This window comes from Polyodon spathula, chromosome 47 (assembly GCF_017654505.1).
Source record: "Polyodon spathula isolate WHYD16114869_AA chromosome 47, ASM1765450v1, whole genome shotgun sequence".
NCBI lineage: Eukaryota > Metazoa > Chordata > Actinopteri > Acipenseriformes > Polyodontidae > Polyodon > Polyodon spathula.
The window spans coordinates 1797122-1822780 of record NC_054580.1 but is presented as its reverse complement, the minus strand read 5'-3'; the positions used below and the strand labels follow the sequence as shown (position 1 = coordinate 1822780).

General features: G+C 40.9%; 2 protein-coding genes across 4 annotated transcripts in view; both read right to left on the bottom strand.

Moving 5' to 3' along the window:
* Positions 1–1434: 1434 nt before the first annotated feature.
* Positions 1435–3107, bottom strand: LOC121306246 (insulinoma-associated protein 1a-like). Its single transcript, XM_041237987.1, has one exon. The coding sequence runs from the start codon at positions 2918–2920 to the stop codon at positions 1481–1483; it is 1440 nt and encodes a 479-aa protein (XP_041093921.1). The 5' UTR covers positions 2921–3107; the 3' UTR covers positions 1435–1480.
* Positions 3108–20635: 17528 nt separating this feature from the next.
* The window catches only part of zmp:0000001168 (signal-induced proliferation-associated 1-like protein 2), an 84205-nt gene continuing 79181 nt past the window's right edge, over positions 20636–25659 (bottom strand). For all 3 annotated transcript variants that reach the window (XM_041238079.1, XM_041238081.1, XM_041238080.1), the window contains one exon: positions 20636–21651. In XM_041238079.1, the coding sequence (XP_041094013.1) occupies positions 21508–21651 (144 nt within the window). In that variant the 3' untranslated portion in view covers positions 20636–21507. The remainder of the gene's footprint in view (positions 21652–25659) is intronic.

The window sequence follows — 25659 nt, the reverse complement described above, 5'->3', positions numbered from 1 at the left end:
AGTGGCAGTGCATTAATATCAGGGCTCATCTGTTTTTTTATTGTTTTTTTTAGATGTAATTTAGATTCGCGCCGAACCAATTCGTCTCAAATTAACGTCTGATTTATTTATTTATTTTTTCTCCTGAAAAACGTTTAATATTATTACAGTTCCCGCAAACGGGTGTTCTCTAATTAATAACCTGGGCGTTTATCTGATGTTTTTAAAGCATTTTATCCAGTCATTAATTAATTCCCGTTTTGTTTTTGTTTTTGTTTTTTTTTTAAGAAAGAAATGTCACGTTATAACAACACAATAAGACAAATGGACAGTTTTGAATATATCACCAGTTTGGTTGGTGTCTAAAACGAACAGGTGTTCCTTTAAAATATATAGGAGGCTGTGTAAGACACGGGCTTGTAACCAGCAGGTCCCTGGTTCAAATCCCAGCTCAGCCAGTGACTCCCTGTGTGGGACCCTGAGCGAGTCGCTTCACCTCCTTGTGCTGCGTCTTTGGGGTGAGGCGTTGTTGTAAGTGACTCTGCAGCTGATGCATGGCTCACACACCCTAGTCTATTGTAAAGCGCTTTGTGATGGTGGTCCACTATGAAAGGCGCTATATAAAAATAAAGATTATCAGTAAAAGAAGAGTTCGTTAAAGTAAATGCTTGGGGGAAAAAAATCCTCAAACGTGAGAGTTTTTAACTTAAACAGAAAGTTCACCAATGATGTTACAAAACTAGTAATAACCTTTGAATGACGAAAGAAGCCTTGTGATTTAGTTATAATATCAACCCACCCACAACTGGCAAAGCGCCTAAGCAAATCCGTCCTGGTCTTCTAGAAACAGCGCATCAATGAATCGGTTATTGATCACATTCCTCTTTCAGCACTACTACAGTGAACAGCAATAAAGCACACAGACAGCCAGCTTTATATTAGGGATCTTTCGTTTTATTGATTTAAATATCCCAGAACATTTCATGATATGCAGAAGTACAGAATATCTGGATGGTGGTGCATTTTGTCTTGTTTTGCTGTATATAAATAAGAGCTTCTTATTAAAAAATAATTTTAAAAAAACCACAATTTTCTTTTTTTCTCATAAATACAAAAAAAAAAAAAGACCAGCACAATGTTTCATACAAAAAAAGCACAGCATATATAAATAAATAATATAATTTATATCCCCCGGCTTTTCGTGGGGAACCATACACATCACAAACACACAAACACACACGCGAATATAAAAAAAGCGTAACAAAATAGGTCGCTTATTCTTTTTTAAGTTTTTTCTTTGTGTTTAAGGCAGTTTTGTAACAGTGTTTGAAAGTTGCACACGATTCTACAGGGTAAATGTTTTGGTTTTGGTTCTTGTATATATATATATATATATAGAGAGAGAGAGAGAGAGAGAGAGAGAGAGAGAGAGAGAGAGAGGAGAGAGAGAGAGAGAGAGAGAGAGAGAGAGAGAGAGAGAGAGAGAGAGAGAGAGAGAGTTCTACACAGCAGACTGCGTTAGCAGAATCACTTGTCTGGTTTCTGTGGGGTGGCACTTGTTAATATGCCGTGTTAATCCGGGAGAGGAGAAAAACTTCTCAGGGCAAAACCGGCACGGGTACACCTCTGCAGCCTGGGCTGCGACTACTGCGGACAGAATTCTCATTGGCGCGGAGGGCTGCAGCAGCGCGTCTCTGCCGAGGTAGATAGGAGCGGTAGCGGCCGCGGCGGTGGCGAACTGGGGGGTGCCCTGGTTAAGTCGGGGCTTTTTCTCCAAGATGTTTTCAGCAGCCGCTTGCTGGCTCTGTTGCGAGACTGCGCTCGGTCTGTTGTGGACGGCAAGGTGCTTCCTCAGGTAAGCCTGTCTGCGGAATTTCTTGGAGCAATGCGGGCAGTCAAAGAACACGAGCTCCTCATCAGAGCCCGAATCTGAAGGCTGCGGGGATGGCGTGCTGGCTTCCCGGCCTGACTTGTTGGTCGGGTGCGGGAGGAGCAGGCTGTGCCGCCCGGGAGAGGATGTGTTCGAGTAGGTATCTGAGGGGGCAGCCAGCTGGGCGCTGCGGGGTTTGTGCCAGCGCCTGTGAGAAGCCAGGTTAGCCGGACAGCTGAACACCTTGTCGCACTCTGAGCAGCGGTACTCCACCCGGACGATGCGTGAGCACTTGTGCTGCGCCAGGGAGAGCGGGTCTGAGTACCCTTCTTTGCACAGCTGGCAGATGAACTTGCCCAGCGGGCTGCCGTTATTGGAGCGGGGCTTGGAATCTTCCTCGGGGTCTTCCTTGATGCGTAAACCCAGAACAGGAGACGTGGTGACCTCGTCTTTCAGGTTTTTTTCGCTGCTGCTGCTGCTGTGGGCGGCGGTAGTCTTGGCTTTTTTGGAATGTGGCTGTTTCGCTTTGGGTTCAGCGGCGGCTCGTCTCTTCAGTGATCGCGGGTGTTCTGAGGATGATGCGCGGCTGCATACGAAGCCCAGTTTGGTGGCCATGTCGGCTAGGGGAGGCAGGAAAGCCATGTCTGCGCCGCCTAGCGATGTGAATGAATTTGGGCTCGGCTCTGGGAAAGACTCGGCTTGTATGGGAGAGCTGGAGTTGCGTTTTCTGTCCAGGTATGCCCCGGTGGACGGGTACTGCTGCGGGTACTCTGTGCTGACCGGTCGGTTTGGACTCAATGACGGGGCGCAGAGGGCCTCTGGCATCCCCCCAAACTGTATCCGGCTTTTCACACTCTGGGTGTTTGCCGTAACCAGGCGGCAGCTAGCGAGGGAAGAAGGCGCAGTAGGAGCAGCGGCGCTTCGTTCCCAGGTATCCGGACAGCGAGCCCAAGTCGAGGAGATGACGGAAGTAAACTTTTGCATTGCACTTTCATCCTCGACACTGCTGCGTACCCTGTAAGACACCGGGCCGGCTTTCTTCGTCCGCTTTACCAAAAACCCTCTCGGCATCTTGGCTTCTTTTTTTCAGTATTCCAACAATAAATAAATAAATAAATAAATAAATACAAAATAAAATAAAGTGTCTTTTTTATTTGGTCACCTGCCTATGTTTCGTGTGGAGAGCGGCGAGGTAGCAGTGCAGTGCGTTCTCCTGTCAGAATGTAGAGCTCTCGTCCCTTGCAGCTCTCGCTGACACTCACACCCCTCACCACGCCGCGGTATTTAAAGGCAGCATGCACCCATTGTCTGCCCGCGGGGCCGCAGATGGCTGCAAACCAAGCGCCAATAGGAGCGGCCGCAACCCGATCCGCTCGTGTCTCCGGGGAGCAGAGCCACAGCAGATGTGAGTTTCTCCCCGACGCGTGGTCCCTCAGAATTATGCAAATTGACGCATAGATGCCACACGCCAAGCTCCACTTCTTTTGTCCACCTTGTTTTTTGGGGTTTTTTTTTTTTGTTCGGGGGACCATTGAGTACACACGTGCCGCGCTTTGTCTTGATTTACCAGGACATAAGAAAAGAATGAAAGAAAAGAGAGGAGAGAGAGACCCTCTAGGGATGTAGGGGGGGGGATATGAGGGCCTCTCCAACGAATGCTGCAGAAAAGTTTAAAATCTTGCTCCATCAGTCTGGGCGCCCCTAGGGCGTCTGATCCGGACAATAGATGCAGTCTGCCGGGCCATTGTGAACGAAATTAACCATTTTCATCGCATCCCTTCAACCCCCCTTCATTCCTCACCCCAGATCGAAAGAAAGAGACGAAAGGAGGAATATATTTACATCGCCAACCTCTAGAATGTAATAAGCGTCATGCAAATGTTTTCAGTTTCGAACAAACAACACCAAAAAAGGGAACAGAGGACACGTAGGAACAAAGCTTCACAAAACCAAACCGGGAAGAGCTAAGCGCTAGGGATTTGTGTCCAGCCCGCATTCGTGCGCACGCATGGAGAGCAGCGACCCGAATCCCAGCGGCTTTAGAGGCGCAGGGTCTGAAACTGGGGCTCATTTCAGCACCGAGCTCGGGAGCAGTTGGCAAGAGCCACGTAAATCGAAATTTTAGACGTTAATAAAGTCTGAAATAAAATTACACACAGAAATACCTGAAAAAAAAAACATTCTTTCTTTCTTTCCTATTCTATTGTATTCAACATTTAAAGTATACGAATATGTGGGCATGTGTTGTTATTATTATTATTATTATTATTATTATATTATTATTATTATTATTATTATTATTACATTCAACCAATGATCATGAAAAAAAAAACAACTTCTAGTAAAAAATGTTATTCTCTGAATTTATTAAGTGTCTATGTCAGTATTTCTAAATTCAGCATTATTATGTGTTTAATAGTAATGGGTGATACTACTAAAAAGAAGAAGAATCAAACATATTATTATTATTATTATTATTATTATTATTATTATTATTATTATTATATTAGTAGTAGTAGTAGTAGTAGTAGTATAATTCGTGTATGTTTTATATCGAGTGCACTGTGTCCCTATCACACGTTAACAAAGACATGTATAATTTATACATTATTTTTTCGTACTTCAGTTAGGAATATCGCTGCTACCCCCACCTCTAACTGCTGTGTAGTGGACTGTGGACAGTGCCTGTCGTCTCGAGGGACGGTGTTGATTGTTACTGTCTCGAGTCGTCTCGAGGGACGGTTGTTGGAAATGACCTTAAAAGGGGGGGGGGGGGGGGGGGTTTTTTTTTATTTTCTTTGCTTTATTGTAATTTTGAAAGTGTGCCTCAGAGGCAGAGCCACGCGCCCACCCTGACCCCTCCAACCCGCATTAACATAAAGCTGGAGACTCGATCCCCCGTGAACACTGCGCGGGTTAACGCTTTACTGCCCGCGGAGGCGACGCTGTCCTCGAACTCGGGTTTGAAGCAGTGCTAACACTATACTATCCATTTGAGACGTTATTAATTGTTTTATAACGTGTGTTTTTAGACTTTGGTCATCCACACACACGATTAAGTTTTTATTTCCTTCCATTTTCTTTCTTTCTTTCTAGTTGCACGTCAAAATACATAGTAGGCTACCAGCTAAAACATTTATAATAGACGATTATATATTGAATAAGTATGGCCTTAATGTACGAAAAAAACACTTTCTATCTATCTATCTATCTATCTATCTATCTATCTATCTATACACACTGTAAATGAAGCTTATGCAACACATTTAACACATTTTAATATTTATTGTGCAACGTTCGTTACGCTCGTGCTTTTGTGCAGTATTCTCAAGCAATGCAAATTAGCATAAGTTGTGTTCAAAACCTGCATAAGATCCACGTTGAATTCTTGAATGGCTGATAGATGGATGCGGCAAAACCCGATTACACAAACTGCTGCGTTATTGATTAGCCAGAAACAACACACACTTAAATCACATTCATGAATTGAAATTGACGTTGCGTGTTAAATACAAACTATGACTACGGCTAGTTCTGCGACTACTAATAATACCAAGAATAACCTGTCAGATAGAAACATCTGTTATGGGATTCTTTGCACTCTCATTTACCATCTATTTATCCTGTCGTCATGTTAAGAATTTATATTATAGCAATTCAATTAGGTCTATATTTAAAGATTTATAGAGCATACTTAAATATCTAGAGGAATACCAAGATATTTGGTGAGCAAACCCGTTGTTTGGAATGTATTCATTCAAAAGTTTCAAACTCAATTAAAATCGTCCCGGAGAGAGAGAGAGAGAGAGAGAGAGAGAGAGAGAGAGAGAGAGAGAGAGAGAGAGAGAGAGAGAGAGAGAGAGAGATTAATAAATTAAACAGCACAGGTGTTCAAATTAAACAAACTGCCGCTTGCTGGCATTCTGCCGCTTGGTTGAATGAATGGGTTCAGTACGATCTTAATTGATAAGACGGAAGCGTGTGTCGGGGGGGGGGGGGGAGGGTCTAAAGCCCCAGCAGGTGAAACTATTACCACCAAGCTATTATGCCGACAGTTTCAAAATGCGAGTACAGAGCTCCCCATTCTTTTCCACTGAATTCATATCGAAACCAATTTGTTGAATGAGATTTATGTTACACGTTTGCACACTCGGATTGGAATCAACATATAGCCCAGCTGACTATTAAACTCTGTAACTGCAGGTCGCCGTGGAGACAGGACTGCTGGTGAAAATGTCATCCTGCAGCCTACTTTGTCTCCGATTTCATCCACCCCAAAGATACTAGCCTTTCAGGTGCTTTGATGACGCCCCGATAGAAAAGCAGAAACTGAAGCCTTCAAATGATCAATTTCCTGTTATGTTCCTATACAGAGATGATTTTATATGTGTTGAACTTCATATTCGGTGTCAGAAATTACACAAAATATAATTGTACACTCTAAAAAATAAAGGTTCTTAAGAGTGTATTTTATTTTACGAAGTTTTCGCCTGAAACTTTGAGAAAGAAACTGGTCAGCCATTGAGGTCTGCTTTGTTTGTCAAAGTGTTGAAGAATGTAATAAAAAAAAGACGACTAGGAATGATTATTTTGTATATATTTATAAACGGTACGCGGAGGAGTCGCAGTCAATCATTCCGAACAGACGCGCACATGTCTTTGTTTACAAGGGTGTGTGATCCCCAACTGATTGTGTCCAGCCTACTCTGTTCAAAACAGCGAGTTCCTCATCGTATTTAACACACCTGTAATATTTGGAAACAGGTGCAATGTACAAACAGGTCGTTAACTTGTTACATAGGCTGCCTATGCGAATCGAGCGATCTCAATCGGTTTTGAGTGTACTGGTAGGTATAGCGCTGGTCCAGCTTTAATTACAGGTGTATTTACAAGTTCTACCCTAAATTAGCCCCATAAGTGCGGATTGTTTTGTATATATACTTAAGATTTATCAAGTGGGCATAAATGGAAGCTGAGTAAAAGTTTAGAGCAGATGTCACAAATGAATGGGACAGCCTACCAGGTGACGTGCCAGCATCGGGGACACTGGGAACTTATGAGAAGGCAATTAGCTGTTCACATAGCCTCAGGCCGTGTCGCAGTGGAGAGGCAGTCCGGATCCTGGCACATCTGTGCGACGCAGGCTGGCCTGGGCTCCTATAACTGCCGCCGGGGACTCCGTGCAGGTAGTGCCCGCAGACCGGTTAGTGTAGGCGGCCGTGCCCTCCTGCTGGGGCGGCATTCCATCGCAGGGGCAGCAGCGAGCGGCGCTTTCTTTCCTTCTTACCTATGGGCAGTATTTTCAAACGCCTGATCATTTTACACCCAAACATCGTCATTGTATATCTTAAACCCTCTTCAGCGCTCTCGATGCGTTTTGTTTATTTTTTATTTTGTAACATTAACATTTTGCCCTTTAAAAAAACATCAAGAGAGGAAACCCTTTGAAAGTGGGTTGTGTGGAAACAACTGTAAACGTAAACATGAAAGACATCTTTCTGTCAGTATTACATCAAAATATAGTAAACTGGGGGGGTTTATCATACAGACACCAGTGGGAACCCACTTACCGGAGCTTGCAATGCATTTGAAGATCAAAATCGAAGCAGAGATTTATAAATTGATTTGTTAGACTCTACACAGCCTACTGTGCTTTTATAAATGTTTCTGCTGTTTATAATTATACACAAAACGCCACTAACACGTGTTCCACAGTTTGGCGCTTCTGAAGCTTCCTTATAAGTTTTCCAGAAGCACAGCAAAGTGTTGTAAAGCACAGTGAAGGCATAAGCATTGTATCTTAAAGCACATTAAACAGCACGGCAAATCGTGGTAAACTGTGGTAAATGTATAATCGTGTGAAAAGCAACAAAAACTGCTAAATTAAAGTGGAAATAAGCTCTGGTAAACTTTTGGTAACTGCATGGCTTGTGTTTAACCCTGTATACCCATTTTTGTGCAATCCTTAGCCACCCCTCTAGCAGGGTTTTTCATATGCAGTACAGTGTGTTGCCAGGCCAGGTGTTTTTATACAAGTAACTAAATCTAGTTACATAATTTCTTTCTCATTTTAAAAAAATCCTTGGGCATTACAGGGTTAAATGTAAAGCCGGGCCTTTTGTGGTAGTTCAGATTGATGCTTGGGACATGCTTCTGCGAGGTAGGGGTCGGTAGGTGTGTTGGGTCGGTGCCCCCAGCTCCTCTCTGGTATTGTTTCAGCAAGCTGCCCCGAGGCTTTAGATTCTTGATGTGATGGAATCGCGCAGTTTTGACTCGAAGCATGTCAAGGTGTCTCTGATCTTGTGAAGGGATGTGCTGTAATTGGGAGAGGGCAAGTCCGGGCACACAGCGCAGTCACTTCGCCAGCACTTTCCTCGCAGGTCCTTACGCGAGACCGTGTTGCTGGAAACAGCGGCGACCACCACGGGCATGGGGGGCGGGGGTTAGACAAAACTAGGGCCGTGTTTACACAGCATATGCCACTGAGCTAAACTATCTTTTCTATTTTTACTTTTAAATTCGCAGTTAAATACCAGTTTATTTAAAAACGTTGTTTTAGTGTGGAAAATACTAAATAAATACACGTTTTTACTGGGCTGCTCAATTCACTTTCTACAGTGCCTGATCTTTTGTACCGTTAAGAAATGTATTGTTGGCCAATTTCCCTTGAACCAAAAAGCAGCGCTTTGTGTAATCTTGAGTAGGACTTATCGTTTAAAACAGCATAACCACGGGGAGACTGTAACAAAATACCTTTTTTGTTTCGTTTGCCGAAAATGTAATGATTATTGCTATTGCTATAATATACTCCTCCCGTGAAAACACATTCAATTCACAAACTGTAATCTGTACCAAAAACTTCACAGCACATCTCTCCGCACGCCCGCTTCTATTCTAACACGCGATTACATTATTTAAACACAGTATTATTTGGTGATTAATGACGTCTACAAAACGACTTTCCAAACAGTTCTGAAAAAAATGTTGGAGAAAAAAAAAGTCAGCATTATTTGTTAATGGTTTAGTAACTTCATTGCATTCTTTCCTTTGCTTTCGTGTTATTTTTGAAGAAATTATTGTTTCAGTCTGTGTTTCTTATTATTTTACTTTATATTTGAGGTGTAAACACTCCACGCGTGACTTTGTAAATTGTGTGACTTTGTAGCGAACATTTGAAAGTACAGGGCAAATGTAAATAAAGAAACTAAAACCAGCAACAACACACAGCGACACACAAAACACCCGTTTTACTGCTGAAATGTCTCATTTAATTTCTTTTTTTTTTTTTTTTGTAAGCACGTATTCGGGATCTTGTTGCTACGGGACCGCGGGTTCTGCCTGGAACTAATGGACGCCGCTGATTGGCTGGAGGCGCTCGCCGGCCATGTGCCACTCTGTTGAGCGAGCTCGAGCCTGTCCTTGCAGAGCATCTGATTTGCATACAGCTGCGCGGCCGGGCGCAGAGCCTGCAGCCAGTGCAGCGGGCGCGACAAACAAACAAACAAAAAAACTTCAATGCGTTTCAAGAAAAAAAGAGACGAATGTACTGGCTTGCTATGGACAACCCCCCTCCCCTCCCATCTAACATACAAATAGATGTGCTAGTGCTGAACAAAACTTGAGTATGGGGTGCAGAATGGAACTTTGAAAGGCGAAAAGCTGCAATGCGATCAATTAGGATACAAGTGGCAGGTCCCAACACAGACACACACTGACACACACACACACACACACACACACACACACACACACACACACACACACACACACACACACACACACACACACACACACACACACACACACACACACACACACACACACACACACACACACACACACACACACACACACACACACACACACACACACACACACACACACACACACACACACACACACACACTCTCACACACACACACACACACACACACACACACACACACACTCTCTCACACACACACAGACACACACACACATTCAGTAACAAAAACTTTGTTAAAATAACATTAAGGTTATTATGCCTATGCTTCGCCTCAGACATGACATCAGCAATGACCAATCACATGACACATGCTCCACATTCCTGGTCTTGGATAGATATGTGGCAATGCCATATTGCATAGTGGCAAGTGTGCCAACTTTTGCATTGGAAGTAACAGTAATAATAATGCAACACCTATATCACGTCTATAGACAATAGTGCAAAGAGTGACCTGAGTGACAGTGAGAGCAGTGAAAGGGTTCTTGTTTTGTCTATGTTTGTGTCTGCGTTGGCACATACGTCAAGAAGCACGATGGCTACAGTCCATCTATAGTCCAGTGTAATGTCCATCTGGTCAGTCTTGGTGGAGCTTTTGTTATGTGATTAGTTATGTGAACATTCATGTTAAATTTAATTACAAAAACAAAAGACGTATTCCTGTAGATGATTACATCTGACCTCTGACCCAAGCAAAGACATCTTCATATTGTCTTTTTTAACATATACTAATATCCATTATGCCATATATATATATATATATATATATATATATAGCTGTAGTTGATAAAGTTAATTTATATATGTATTTATTTTTTAAAAGACTGCTTCCATCACGTACAATATCAAATACACATCCAGTGTCATCTTATAACTGTTATACTGCCATGCAGCATGTGTGCCATGCACAGTAGGCCTGTAGTGCACAAACAACCATTAAAAGCATTTCATTTATAGAGCGTACACAAAGTGAGGTTACAGAATGAGCCCAAAGTTAAAAGATACCCTTTCACAGTTAGGGGTCTGCCCTGTAAACACATGCTTCTTATCTGCTCTGCTGTTTATCGATACTCTTTTGTACTGTTTTGTCACAGTCTTCTTATCTTTGTTATGTAACTCTGAACCCGCCTTACCAGCAGTCATTGTCATTCTCTATCTGTATCCAAGGGCCTTCCTAGCAACCGTGTTTACAAAGGAACCAGCAACACACACCCCATGCCACCCACCCAGCTTTGGAGCAGGTCATCGCTCATCCACTAGGCCAAAATTAAATTTACATTTTACAACCACGTCGTATATTAGTCAGAAAAAACGGTTAGTTATCTGCAGAACACACGCATTAGAGGCTCCTTTATATAGCCCCTGCTAACTAGACCTAATTACAAGTTTGTAAAATCGATTGCATTATAGTGCAAAACACCTTATTGTTGTGGAATGGTTTTGCTATATAGTTTTAAGTCTGTTGTCTGCATACGGTCTAAATGTTATAGTGTTTATTAATTACAGGTATGGCCTATGTATAAACACAGCATAGCTAATATTATTGAGAAATGAAATAGCTGAAAAAACGTTAACTCATACATATGCCATTCATAGAAAATAAGAATTGAATGCATGCCTGCAGCTCTTTGTAGTGTTTTAAAGTATTTGAAACTCATCTAGGAAACCTTACCTGTACAGTGAAGCTTGTCTAATCCAGCCCCTCTACATACCGGCATTCTGTAGAATTTACCATCACTTCCAACCAAATCCCTATTGTACTGAATGGGACAAACCAGAATCTGTTTATTTTCCAATACAGCATGGTTTATAAATCTTGTCTAAAACCAATGCAAATCTGACAGTCCAGTCTGACCCCAGATCATGTTTTTTTTTTTTTATTTTCCAAGTTTAAAACAAGTATTTAAAAAATAAATAAAACAGCAAGACATGTATATCACGTGTCCCATCTGTGCCACTATGAATTGTACAGCAATTCAAATGTCGAAAAGCCTGCATAATGCGCTCTTTTATTTAAACAAAAATTGCGCTTATCAAAGAGGCTGAACGTTTACCAAAACCAACACAAAAAGAGTTATGTGAAAATCACATCATACCGTCTGAGGCATTCTGAAAACAAAGGATATCTATTTAAAGCATCATAGAGAAACCTAAATGCAGCAGAAAGTGACTCAATCTCACATGCAGGCGCCAACAAGTGAACGCCCTTATATAGCAATGGCTTAAACAAGCCCATTTTTAAGACCAAAATTTCACACTAAATAATTCAGATTTGCAAGTCAGCTGAATAGGGAACATTTCAAGGCTTCCAATGTAAGGCTAGAGGGTTGCTGTTAAATTCAGAAGACATTCCGGCGTAAATGTAGATAGTGTGTCTGAATTCAAAGTAAAACTGCCGGAAACTGGCTTTTGTTTTCTGACAGAACATCAGCTCAGAACAACTGATGAATACAATTGACTTACAACTGGAAAGAACTACTGTAGATAACGACCGTAACTTTGTGTGACTGGCTCTCAATGCGGTGAACAAAACGATGCGCGCATAGAACCGTTACCGAGGAGATGTGCAGCGCGCAAAATGCTAGTTCTGCCTCCAAACAGCTTTGTACCACTGGATCTGGGCAGAGTTCACACTGGGAAGCTGCTTTAGCCTAAGCATAAGATCGGCCACTTGATTGCAAACGCAGCTGTCAAAGTCACAGTTCTGGGCGCCATCTAGTGGATTGAATGAGCATGGTCCCAGGTAAAGGACTCCATCACCACGCGCTTCGCCAAAGTCGGTGAGATAATGAAACTGAACCCTCCTGATCTTAATGGGAATGAGACTCACTGCCGCAGCTTATTAAGCGTGATGGAGTTCAGATCATTGCGGAGTGTGTGAAAGTTTCCAATAAAGGAAACCTACGGGAATGACTCAAAGCAGCAGGTTTCAGCACAGCACCTGAATACAACCGGAGGCCGAGGCAGACACTGAAGAAACTGGAGTTCCGCCCACATCACTCAGTGAGGCAGGTCAGACGCGCGAGGGTCCGAGGAAGACATGCTGGAATCAGTCCTGACGTCACATAGATAAGCTGCAGCATGTTAATGGACTGACTGGAGAGATTGGAATAAAACTCTGCGGCCATGAGAATGACTGTGCTGACCTGTGATAATTGAAATACAATAAAACCTCACCTTTTATTAACAGTGCTGTTTTTTTAATGAAGGTTTATGATCGAAACTTTATATATGAAAGGCATTTTAGTGTAATGCTTTTTTTTTTCTTTTGGTGATAGTATGAGTTTCAATGCACTGTAAGGAATCTAAAAGTAAAATAAATAAGAGGAGCCACTTTCAGATTTTTCTTTTTTTTACAATACTGTGCAGAACAAAGTACAAGACTACATGAATAACATAAGAGGTGAAGACTTTGCTGAGTCATTATTGTGTTTATTATACCGTATATTCAGTATATAACATTTTATTTAAAGCGTTCAAATCACAACATTTTTAGGCACAGCAAGAGTTTTTACAGTTACTCTATAGTCTGTCTACTGGAATGTGTTCTGCTGGGTAAAACTTTTGACCACACCTGGGGTTAGGGAGAACATGAACACGGCTTCAGTGCGCCACCATGTGGTCACGAAGGAGATCGAAACTTGATTTTGCTAACCATTTAAACTGTAAAGAAACTATATATACAGGCATTCTCAAATTTGTTGGTAGCCTTACAGCTCATTGAAATAATGCTTCAGTCCTCCTGAAAAGTGATGATATTAAAAGCTATTTTATCATGTATACTTGCATGCCTTTGGTATGTCATAGAATAAAGCAAAGAAGCTGTAAAAAGAAAAAATGAATTATTGCTTATTCTACAAAGATATTCTAAAATGGCCTGGACACATTTGTTGGTACGCCTTAGAAAAGATAATAAATAACTGGATTAAGGTGATATTTCAAACTAATTAGTTTCTTTAATTAGTATCACACATATCTCCAATCTTGTAATCAGTCATTCAGCCTATTTAAATGGAGAAAAGTACTAACTGTGCTGTTTGGTATCATTGTGTGCACCACACTGAACATGGACCAGAGAAAGCAAAGGAGAGAGTTGTCTGAAGAGATCAGAAAGAAAATAACAGATAAGCATGGTAAAGGTAAAGGCTACAAGACCATCTCCAAGCAGCTTGATGTTCCTGTGACAACAGTTGCAAATATTATTAAGAAGTTTAAGGTCCATGGAACTGTAGGCAACCTCCCTGGGCGCGGCCGCAAGAGGAAAATTGACCCCAGATTGAACAGATGGATAGTGCGAATGGTAGAAAAAGTGCCAAGGATAAGTGCCAAAGAGATACAAGCTGAACTCCAAGGTGAAGATACGTCAGTTTCTGATTGCACCATCTGTCGCTTTTTGAGCGAAAGTGTACTCCATGGAAGAAGACCCAGGAGGACTCCACTTTTGAAAGAAAAACATAAAAAAGGCAGACTGGAATTTGCTAAAATGCATATTGAGAAGCCACAATCCTTCTGGGAGAATGTCCTTTGGACAGATGGGTCAAAACTGGAGCTTTTTGGCAAGTCACATCAGCTCTATGTTCATAGATGAAAAAATGAAGCTTTCAAAGAAAAGAACACCATACCTACAGTGAAACATGGAGGAGGCTCGGTTATGTTTTGGGGCTGCTTTGCTGCACCTGGCACAGGGTGCCTTGAATCTGTGCAGGGCACAATTAAATCTCAAGACTATCAAGGTATTCTGGAGCGAAACGTACTGCCCAGTGTCAGAAAGCTCTTTCTCAGTCACAGGTCATGGGTCCTCCAACAGGATAATGACCCAAAACACACAGCTAAAAGCACCCAAGAATGGATAAGAACAAAACATTGGACTATTCTGAAGTGGCCTTCTATGAGTCCTGATCTGAATCCTATCAAACATCTATGGAAAGAGCTGAAACGTGCAGTCTGGAGAAGGCACCCATGAAACCTGAGACAGCTGGAGCAGTTTGCTCAGGAAGAGTGGGCCAAACTACCTGTTAACAGGTGCAGAAGTCTCATTGAGAGCTACAGAAAACATTTGATTGCAGTGACTGCCTCTAAAGGTTGTGCAACAAAATATTAGATTAGGTCCCATCATTTTTGTCCATGCCATTTTCATTTGTTTTATTATTTACAATATTATGTTGAATAAAAAATCAAAAGCAAAGTCTGATTTCTATTAAATATGGAATAAACAATGGTGGATGCCAATTACTTTTGTCAGTTTCAAGTTATTTCAGAGAAAATTGTGTATTCTTCATTTTTTGCGGAGGGGTACCAACAAATTTGAACACGTGTGTGTGTGTGTGTGTGTGTGTGTGTGTGTGTGTGTGTATATATATATATACACACACTATTTGTTAATATATGTTTAAAAAAATCTCTTTTTCATAACATAAATATTTAAATACAACCTACAAACAATACATATATTTTATATTGGCATTATACTAAAACGAATTATAATATAAATATGGGATTAATTACACAGTAAGCCTAGCCCTTTAGTTCTCAAACCTTACATCGTTTAAGTGTTTGTTTATACAAGTATAGCGTTTCCATCTTGATCAAACGCAGGTGAAGAAATATGATAAAGAGACAAGAAGAAGAAGAAGAAGAAGAAGAAGAAGAAGAAGAAGAAGAATGGGACCAAAAAGAAGGAAATCAAGAATGTATTTAACCTTTTTACGATATTGTAGCAAATAATGGAACATGATCAAGTATTGTACAGCGGTTGGGGAGCGCTGTATAATTGGCTCAGAATGCAATATGAAGTAATGCCACATGAAGGACACTAATATTATTCTCGTGCCTTTATTTCTAGGCTTTTGGTACCAAGAAGAATATATGACGTCACAATACAAGGTCCCGCTGCTGTGTTTCTTCTGTAGAAAGCCAAGTGGAAAAACAAATGAGTCTTACCTCCTTAGAGAACCGCACTGGACAAGAGAAAAGGAGTACAAATGGGAAAGTTACCGCATGCAACACGCAAAACATACACAGCACAAAACCACGCAGCTTCTGCGCTGCTCTAAACACACTGCGGCTGGGGATGGGCACGGAAATATTTACATACTTAACAAAAAATATATATTTTAAAATACAAACATATTTTTTAAAATGTTTAATTTAAAATATAATTTTCAGAGACTACTTGTTTTTCTATTTCTTTTTTTTTTTTTAGCATGGAAACCCATTTTGTAAATGGATTTTTAAAATAGAAAATAGGCATTGGGAACCAATCTGAGAGAAACTGCTGGTTAATAACCGCGCTGCTTTGATGGGCAAGGAGAAATAATTAATTGAATAAGTGAGTATCTCCCATAAAACAGGCAGAACCCTGCAAGAGGGGCAGAACCCTGCATATATATATATATATATATATATTATATATATATATATATATATATATATATATATATATATATATATATATGTGTGTGTGTGTGTGTGTGTGTGTGTGTGTGTGTGTGTGTGTGTGTGTATATATATATATATATATATATATATATATATATATATATATATAGTTATTATGCGCTATAATTCCCGAAAAAAATTCCTAGCCCCTGTGCTTTTGATACGGTTTTACAACAAGCTCGGAGCAGCGCTGGGATTATGTTAATATGTTAATGAGGAGCGGCTATGTTAATATTTTAAAACAAAGTACCAACAGTTAATAGCGTATTGGATTAAAAGCGTGTTTAAAATGACTGTGAAATTACAGAAACGTTCCGGTTTTATTTGCCTAATCAGAAAAGAACCAAAATCCATCATTTCCTTCCAGTAACATAGCGGTTGTTTTCCTATATCGTCGTGTGCAGTATTTTCTACACATAAAAAAAGGCTCAAATGCCCCCTTAAAAACCCAAAGATTTGAAGATAAACTTACCTAGGTGCGCTGGTACTGATAAATTACACTAACTTGAAGATACTTTATTTTTTAAAGATGAATTAATTAAAGTGCCGATTTCTGCGACTCTGTTTCTGAGGTAAATGAGCTCGCGGAAGGACGAAGCCAGGCACTGCGCGCCAGAACAGCTTAGCTCGCGCCTGAAAACGCAACCGCGGTCTTTCTGTTAAACAGCGTGTCTCTGTCTCAGCCAATCAAAACGCTCATTTCACCAACACCCCACGTGCGGCTTTTAATATCTCCAAGGGTGGCTGAATGTAATTATGTGTTTAATGTTTCTATTAAGCGATTGTTTGTGTGCTATGCTAACGTTGTGGCAACAATTATTTAAATTCATATGTGCTTTTTTTCAGCACTAACATGAACGTCATAAGAAATTGTGTCCTGTAGAAGGTCAGATTCTTAACTTCAAAGCAGTTCAGTTTCAAAGAAAGGCCCATGCTTATGTGTTTTGATATAGTGTGATGTGCATTTCATAACACGAAATTTGTAACGGCATTACAGAAAATAAGGAAGTATATTTCTATTACAGTAAAACTGTGATTCTTCCATGTGTCTCTTGAATTTTATATATTTTGACCTTTGGAAGGATGTCTACCCCCTCCATGAGATCAGCATTCTAGAACAATAACGTTCCATTCTGGATGCCAAAAAGTTATTGTTAACATAGCCTTTGTCAACTATTAAAAAAAAAAAAAAAAAAAAAAAAAAGTATTTACTATTTAAAATACATTACTCGCAGCCTCATTTATAATTTAATTTCAAATAGATTTGTGGACCATGATTTTTTATCTTCTATTTAAATAGTTTCCTTCGCTATTTTGCCCATCTCTGCAGCACACGTGGAGATCCACGTCTGTGAAGGAGAGGAGAGGCATGACGATTATACACAGGAGAGAAAGTGTGTTTGTGTGTGTGTGTGCGTGTGTGTTTGTTTCTGATACAAGAAGTACTACATAGAGCTGATGTTTCTATACGTGCTGAGAAGTATTATATAGGTGTGTGTACCGGTAACGACTTTAGCGCTCATGGAGTCGGCTCTTCTTGCGGGTACTGCAGTAAGCCACTAGATGGCAGTCACAACACGTAATAAAGGTCCTAAATAAACGTGTGGTTTGCACGGGCGAGTGATCTGCCATTTCAGCACCTCGCAGGTATACAGCTGTGGGTGTGTGGATGCTGTCTGCCAATCCGACTTTCTCTGTGGGTGTCATTTTAGAGTTTTGCATATATCTAATGAACAGATTGTCTAATTGTGATGAAACCTCAGGACATTTAGCACAAGTTATTAAGAGCACAGTAACAGAATCTGAGAATATATGTATGTCAAATTCTTATCTAACCAGCTGTTCAGTTGTGATGAAACGTGTCCTGGATATATTTTAGCATGGCCATTTCAATAATGTGTATTTTCAGTAATAATAATAATAATAATAATAATAATAATAATAATAATAATAATAATAATAATAATAATAATCACAAGAACGACAGAATCTTCTTTTTTTATTGCACTTTGTACATTCAATTTTCTTTAAAGAATATTTTCTACAACGCTATGGAAAAAAAACAACAGCAAAAAAAATCATTATATTAACAAGTCTTAAAAATAAAATGAAAACAAAAAAACAAAATCAAACAGTAGTATTTACAAACAATGAAATATTGCAATAATTTCCCCGCGCAAGGGGGGGTGGGGGGTGGGGGGCGGGTAACACAGATACAAAGAGAGTTTTGAGACATCGCTGGGCTGGCATTGAAAGTGTTAAAGCTGTTTACACAGCTGCAACAAAAACGCTACAGCTCGACCGATACACACTGTCAGAATGCGTACACTGTGTGTGTATACGATAATGAAACACTTCCCTTCATTGCACTAACATGACAGTATCGACACAGTATTGCACAGACAGGACAGTCACAATTATGGCTTGCAAAGCTACACCACCAAAAAAGCCATTTAGAGACATTCTAATTGCAAAGAGTAAGTAGCTTTGAATGTCATTTTAATTGCTTTTGTAGATCCACATGACTGTTTTATGGTGGTTCTGGGTTCTGCTCCTCCAATACTGCGTTCTTATGTTTCTCTAACCCTGCCCGGCTTAGAGCTGGAGAATCCTAACTGCCTGCACTGAACAGCCGCACTCATTCCATTTCGTTCTTGTCAACTCTGTCAGGCCCACCACTCTATAAAGCGGTAGGTGGGGAGTTGAAAGGTCACATTGTCACATACTAATAAGGTACCATTGCATGTGGTAACCCAAACTGACCTAAACGCTAGGCTATGTACATTGCTTAACAAGAACAAGGCCTGAACTGCTCTGTAACCATACTATCAAACTCAGCATCCATCTTGAGAAAAGTAGGATCCGTGTGATGCTTTGAATATATACATCTTCATTATTATCATTTCAAACTATTGCAAATAATTATTGCATAAGTGGGGACATCTGTCACTCATTGAAATCCAGTGTCAGATTGACAGGATGAACTCCGAATTGCACCACTTGATGGAGATGAGGAGCTTGAGCTAAGGAAAGTCATTCTGAGAACTGAGCTGTTAGGGGTAAACACACTTCCCTTTCAATGAGTTGTGATATAAACAGGATACCCAATGAGCGCTCGTGGGTGTGGTTGTTTGACTCGGGTTAGCCACAAACGCCCCCTGGCGGCTCTCACCCGGGCTATTTCATTACCCTGCGTACATCAACAAGGTTTTGTGTTGAGTAATTAAGCTCCAAGGCCCCGTGCGCGCAGTGTGGGCTCCACGCCCTCTTCAGGGTGCTACTTGTGAGACGCATCCCCAGGGCTTGATCCACTTGAGCAGGAACGAGAAGTTCTCCTTCCTCTGCACAGCCTCTGTCCTGTGTATCAGGCTGGGCTTTTTCTCTCGTACAGTAACAGACAGATGGCACAGCTCACCGCACACACCTCTCCACATTGCAGTTTAGATCCGCATGGAAGACTTGAAACTTGGAAGCACGACCAGGGAGCTCTGCAGATCCCAGGCATTGGAATTTCACAGCTCAGCCTGCTGATTGGGTGCGACTCATGACCGGCATCCAATCACAATACACAAAGTCTGTAGGTGCACACCCCTTGCATTTTACAAGCTCTGCAAAGATTAAAATGGGGTTTTGAATTGAGATAGCTGTGTATAACCCTTTTCTATATGATTTAATGAGGTGTAGCACCCTGTCCAAGTTCACGTTTCTGTTTAGCTCAGTATGGTTCAGAGTGCATTGGTTTCTGGTCATCATTTCTAATCCACATCCTGAATAACCGTTTATTTTCTATTACAAACCCCTATTAGAACTCATAAGCAGAAACAACACTTTGAATCTGTTAAGAAGGTTGCAAAGAAGACATAGGAACCTAAACTCATAAGAAAGCAAGGTAAGAACCCTGAAAGGAAACAGCGAGAATGACTGTTGAACAGGAAAGGCGTTTACTCCAGTCTTAAATTAACTTCTCTTTTTTGAAAGCTGGAAATTCAAGAGTAACGCACAGCCCTGAGAAACAAACAAAGGGAGATACCTTGAATTGTATTTAAATATCTGATAATAGTTTTACAAAGTCAACAGGTGTTTATCTCCTTTCAAAAACATAGGCGTTAATTAAAGATTGGAGTCTTTGAAAATATGACCTGAAATGTCTTGTTCGTAAACATTTCATATTATATTGTGTACTATATAGCTGAAAAATATTAAACCAAATTGTAATATATACTATTTATAATAATAATAATAATAATAATAATAATAATAATAATAATAATAATAATAATAATAATAATAATAATAATAATTTCTGCAGGTTATATATTTTTTTCTTTAAATACAGCTTTCTAGGTCTCTCGAGTGGCGCATCCAGTAAAGGCACTCTGTGTGGAGTGCAGGATGCTCCCTATAGCTATCGCTGGTTCAAGTTATGCCATCTCCGATTGTGGCCGGGAGTTCCCAGGGGGCGGCGCACAATTGTCTGCCTGGGTGGGGAGGGCTTAGGTCGGCAGGATAATCCTCGGTTCACCGTGCACCAGCGACTCCTGTGGCCGACAGGGCGCCTGCGGGTCTGCTGTAGAAGCCACTCAGATCTGTGTTGTCCTCCGGCACTATGGGTCTGGTGGCTTCGCTGTAGACCTGCAGTGCGAAAAAAGACGGCTTGGCAGGACACGTCTCGGAGGACACGCGTGTCTGCCGCCGTTTCCCGTGTCGGCGCGGGAGTTGCTGCAGTGAACTGTAGTACAAATAATAATTGGGCATTCCAAACTGGGGAGTAAAAAATATTGGCCACGACTGAAAAAAATACAGCTTTCTTTTGTACAACTTATAATATCTCACAATACTTCTGTGCTTGGGAATAACCTACAAAGAACTCATATAACACGTGTAAAGATTTATAAACCAGGGACATGCACACAGTGTCCTTAGTAAACATGTCTATGATGCGTCCTCTGACCTTTAACTGATTCATATTCCAGGTCAACTGAAACTGTGGGTTTGTGACAGAGAACTGCGGATACGGCAGAAACAATAGACCACTGCTTGCTTTCAGAAGGTCAACCACTTCAAAACCAACACTTCTTAGTAACCAGCAGTAATGGAACCAGTGTTATCCAGGAATGCTAAAAGAGGCTTGAATTCAATGACAAATGCTTCAACTAGAAGTGAAAAAATAACTTCAAGTTTAAACGTTTACTAGGGAATTTAGGCTTATTTTCATATTTCTGTGTTGGGGAATAAATATCAGTCTAACTAGCAAAGTTGGGATAACAACTCAAAGCAGAGAATCGCTGCGTCAGATCCTCAGAAGTCAGTGGGTTATTTTCAAAGATCCAACACTTGGAGTTGTTCACCCCAACATCACGCCCTACACCCCATAAATAAAGAAGGATATGGACAGCATGCACCCTCCCCAAGCATGCACGCGGCGGGGTCCCAGGTGAAAGGTCGCAGGTCGGAGGTCCTAGCAGGGCTTGTTGATGTTGCACAGCAGCTCTGTCACTTTGATGAGCCGCGCGACCGTGCTCTGAGACTCCTCCTGCAGGCGCTGGTTGTTCTGTCTCAGGCTCTGGAGCTCCTCCTGCAGAGTTGCTTTGTCTTCTTTCTCCTGAGCAAGCGCCCAGAACAATAAGCAAAGCGAATAACAACAAGGGGGTTAGTACACCGTGGAACGTCTGGGGTACATGTTCTATAGGAGGTATACCTTACCTACACTCCACTTACCAGTATTACCACCAGCCTTTTCCTATATGCACATACGATGATTGTTATTATGTTTAGGGTTGCTCCTTTTCAGCATTTCATTTCACACAAAATACTGTAATAAATCACTCACCCTTTAGAGTCATTTAGAGACAGGTTCTTTATTGAAGCATCATGGTGCCTGTTAGCTGTGCACCGGGCTGCAGGGGCTTTGCTACTCAATGCCATCATTTTCAATTCATTCTTTGCTTCTGACCAAACACACCCGGGTTATCCAAGAGAAACCCCAGCAAACGAAACGGGCGTCAATCATACCCGACGCTTTCCTGTTATTGGCTTTGGATCCCAGTGTCTCCGCCCCACTCAATCGCGGCTCAGCTCAGCTGCTCACAAACGACTCAGAAACTGAAAGAGCTGAAAGCCTGAAACACTCTGAAAGGTGAGATGATTTTACTGCAGTATTTTGTGAGCCCCTGAATGTAAATGTAAAAACTGGAGCAAGCCTAATTCTAATTTTTCCTACCTGTAAGAGAACAAAAAATTGCACTTTTGTTGCACTTCTGAAACTTTGCCAATGCAAAGACAAGCACTTCGACGAGCAGCTCTCTAGTCTTCAATGTGACTTGTCATTGTCACTGCATTTACAAAGGTTCTTTTAGTGCTTCTCAATGTCATACTTATGGAGGTGATTCGTAGTAGATAGGATTCACTGGATTAAGTTTATTAGCTCGATAAAAGAGTGCTTAGGCTTTTTTCAATCCCTATTCTTACCTCAGCATCCCTGTTTAGCATTTCTAGGCTCTTCATATTCCAGATGGAAAGGGGAAGGGGGGAGGACAGGACGAGGGGGTGGGTGTTAGAGCTGGGTCTTAGTGATCCAATATTCAGTTATTTTTCACTATATCTGTCTTTACCTGTCTGCGAGTCTGGAAAACTGCCTAGGACTGAAAAGACATCCTCATTAAATCATGTGACCAAATGACCTTTCAACTTGGCTGGCCGCACCTCCTCACCCGCTATAGTTCTAGGCTAGGTGGGGCCGAATTGAATGGAATGGGCAAGGCTTTTTCAGGGCCTGGCAGTTAGGATTCTCCAGACAAAGCAACTCGATAGTGGAGCAAACCAGAATCAGTGCCTGAAGAAGGAGAACGCCGGTTCGATGTCGGAATATTTTTCTGCAGTTATTAGTGCACAAAAGGTATGGACGGCTCCTTGCTGGTGTTTCAATGCGTTACTGTTTCACAATGTTGCTTAAGGAATGCAGTGTCACGGGCGACTCAGCGAATGGTTACGGGAAGGCGATCCAAAGTGTGAAGCTTTTGAGGTTTGAGTTCTTGCTAACTAAACACGTTTCATTTTTGTCACGAGGCATTGAAAAGAGTGCAAAACAATCCCACCAGAAATCAAATACACGTCAACGTGTGCGTCTTTCATACAGCAGAAAGATGAGATCCAAGAGGTTTTCTGGAATCATTTTGCTATGTCCTTTTAGAATGTAAAGAGTAATGGATGTTAATTCCAACTCTGCAGTGTTTAACTATAACAACATACATGAAAAAAGAAGCCTGGCTACAGGTTTGTAATCCAGACTGTGGATTATTAAAGTAGAGCCACTGAACGCAGGAACGCAGATCAGGAACGCAGTCCTTATCTTGTGCATCTGCAGTCCATACAGTTTGCATTCAGATCAGGGGTGAGCAATGTGAGTTATGCTAAGGGCCACACGTGGGGTTCTCAATCATTATTGAGGGCCACAGAACCCCATCTTGGCACAGTTTTGGATTTTGATACTAAATTTGCTAGAATACGAGACCGGCCCTTATTTAATCAAAATATGTTAAACCGATCTCAATGCGTATTATTGCAATTGTTCTATCCTCTCACATTTTTTAAAAATGTCTAGAAACTGAAGCAGATTTTCATAGATGTTACTGTTCCCTTCTATTGCAATCACTCAAATGCTGTTTTTTCAAACTGTTTTTTTTTTAATATATCTTTTGATAAGGGTGTGTTAAGGTGCTTTCTCCTTATTTCAGGAGCTGCTCTTCAGTTCTAGATGCCTGCCATAGACACATGTAACACAGGCTAGATCAGTGTCTTATGTTAACCCTACTCTGTAGTGCCAGCAAAAGGAAACTCAATCCAAAGTTGCACTGGTGTACACTAGATGGCGCTGGAGCTTACTAAGTTAAAGGCTGATCTAGCCTGTGTTACATATGTCTGTAGCAGGCATATGTAGCTCCTGGACTACTTGTCAAAACACCTTAAACACAGACTTATCAAAACATTGAAAAACAATATTTCATTTAATAATGATTGCAAACTATCAATGCTATATCATTTTTACCTACTCAAGCACTCCTGTAGGGTAGGGTTATGTGCAGGGTCCACACAGCACAGTCATCCTTGATTCACCTTCATCAGTAATTACAAAATGGTTTTCCGTGATCAATGTTTTTATTGCTTTTTAAGAAGACAAACAGCATACAACAATGTATAAGCAGAATTCTTTTTTTTTTTTTTTTTTTTTTTAGAAATTGTTCTTATTAATTACAATGTAATTACACGGGTAGCTGTGTAACTCAGTGACGCCACTTAAAACAAATGGCAACCGATTCTTCTAAAGCTGATGAGCAGGACGTTTGATCTTTATCATTTGTGTTTCATCACTTTAATGTTTCGCTCAGGACGGCAGTCTTAAAGCAACTTCATTAAGTGACTGATCATAAAAATTTGAAAATCAATTTTCTTACCTCTTGTAAGCATTATTATTCACTAATTCCTGGCACCCTAGCACTTCCTGTGTCAAATAAACCTAATGTGGCCAAAAGCCGTTGACAGAGAGAATCTTAGAACACAGCTGTGTACCAAAGATCTACAGGATGGGACAAGTGACACCCGAAAATGAATTCTGCAATTAACCTGTCTACAGCCCCACACACGGTCATGTTTCCTACTTTGCATCAATGTTTAACGTGATCTTTATACAATATTGTCTTTTAATATTGATCTCATAATGTTGACCAGCATCCTGAAGGCTGAAGCTGTTTAAGATTGCGCTCATTTTTACAAATGGATGCAAAGTAGACGATGTGTGGATCTGCACAGGATTGAACACACTGGGTAAAATAAGAAAGTGGCAACCAGGCAAGCTCCTTTCTGCAAACACCCCCCATGGTAGTGCCATCAAAGATTAAAGAACTTCCTGAGGAAATACTACGTTTCTTGTCGTCACTTTTTAGGTCAAAATCTGCTAGACCCTTGCCCTTTTGAAGACAATATTTGAAGCCTATTGCCTATATCAGTGATACGATGAGACATTAAAATGCGTCTGTGTTTACAACACAGATCCTGGATGCAGGCGCAGTCAGCTGGCAGACGCGTGCGCTCCTCCATAGAGTACAATGCAGCCTTCATACTAGAAGTAGTGTTATATTTTCTTTTTGTGTAATTTTAGAAACAATGGTTTCAGTTTTATAGTTTTTTGTGTACATATACCCGTTTACACCTGTACACGGGCATATGTGCATACCTGTTTCTTTTGAAATGTATATTTTATTATATTTTTTCACTGTTTGTAGTCATGCTGTATATGCGCTCATTATAAAAATTAAGCATTTTATGTTTAATTTCCAATTTAAATACAGTGTTTCATGATGTTCATGAATAACAGTTTTCAGTTGTATCCGATGGTGTGTTTTTCAATTTCATAACGAACCAGTTTAAAAATGTATGGGTCAAGAGCCCCATGTGGCGGTTCTAGGTAGTTCGAAAATCTGGTAGTTCTAGTGTTAAACTTCTGGTTTCAAAAAGCCACCAGGATATGACGACGGAAACAGAAATAGTGATTCTAAACAACAACAGCAAGAAGACTATTTATATGATAACTAGGATATTTCAGACCAATACCAAG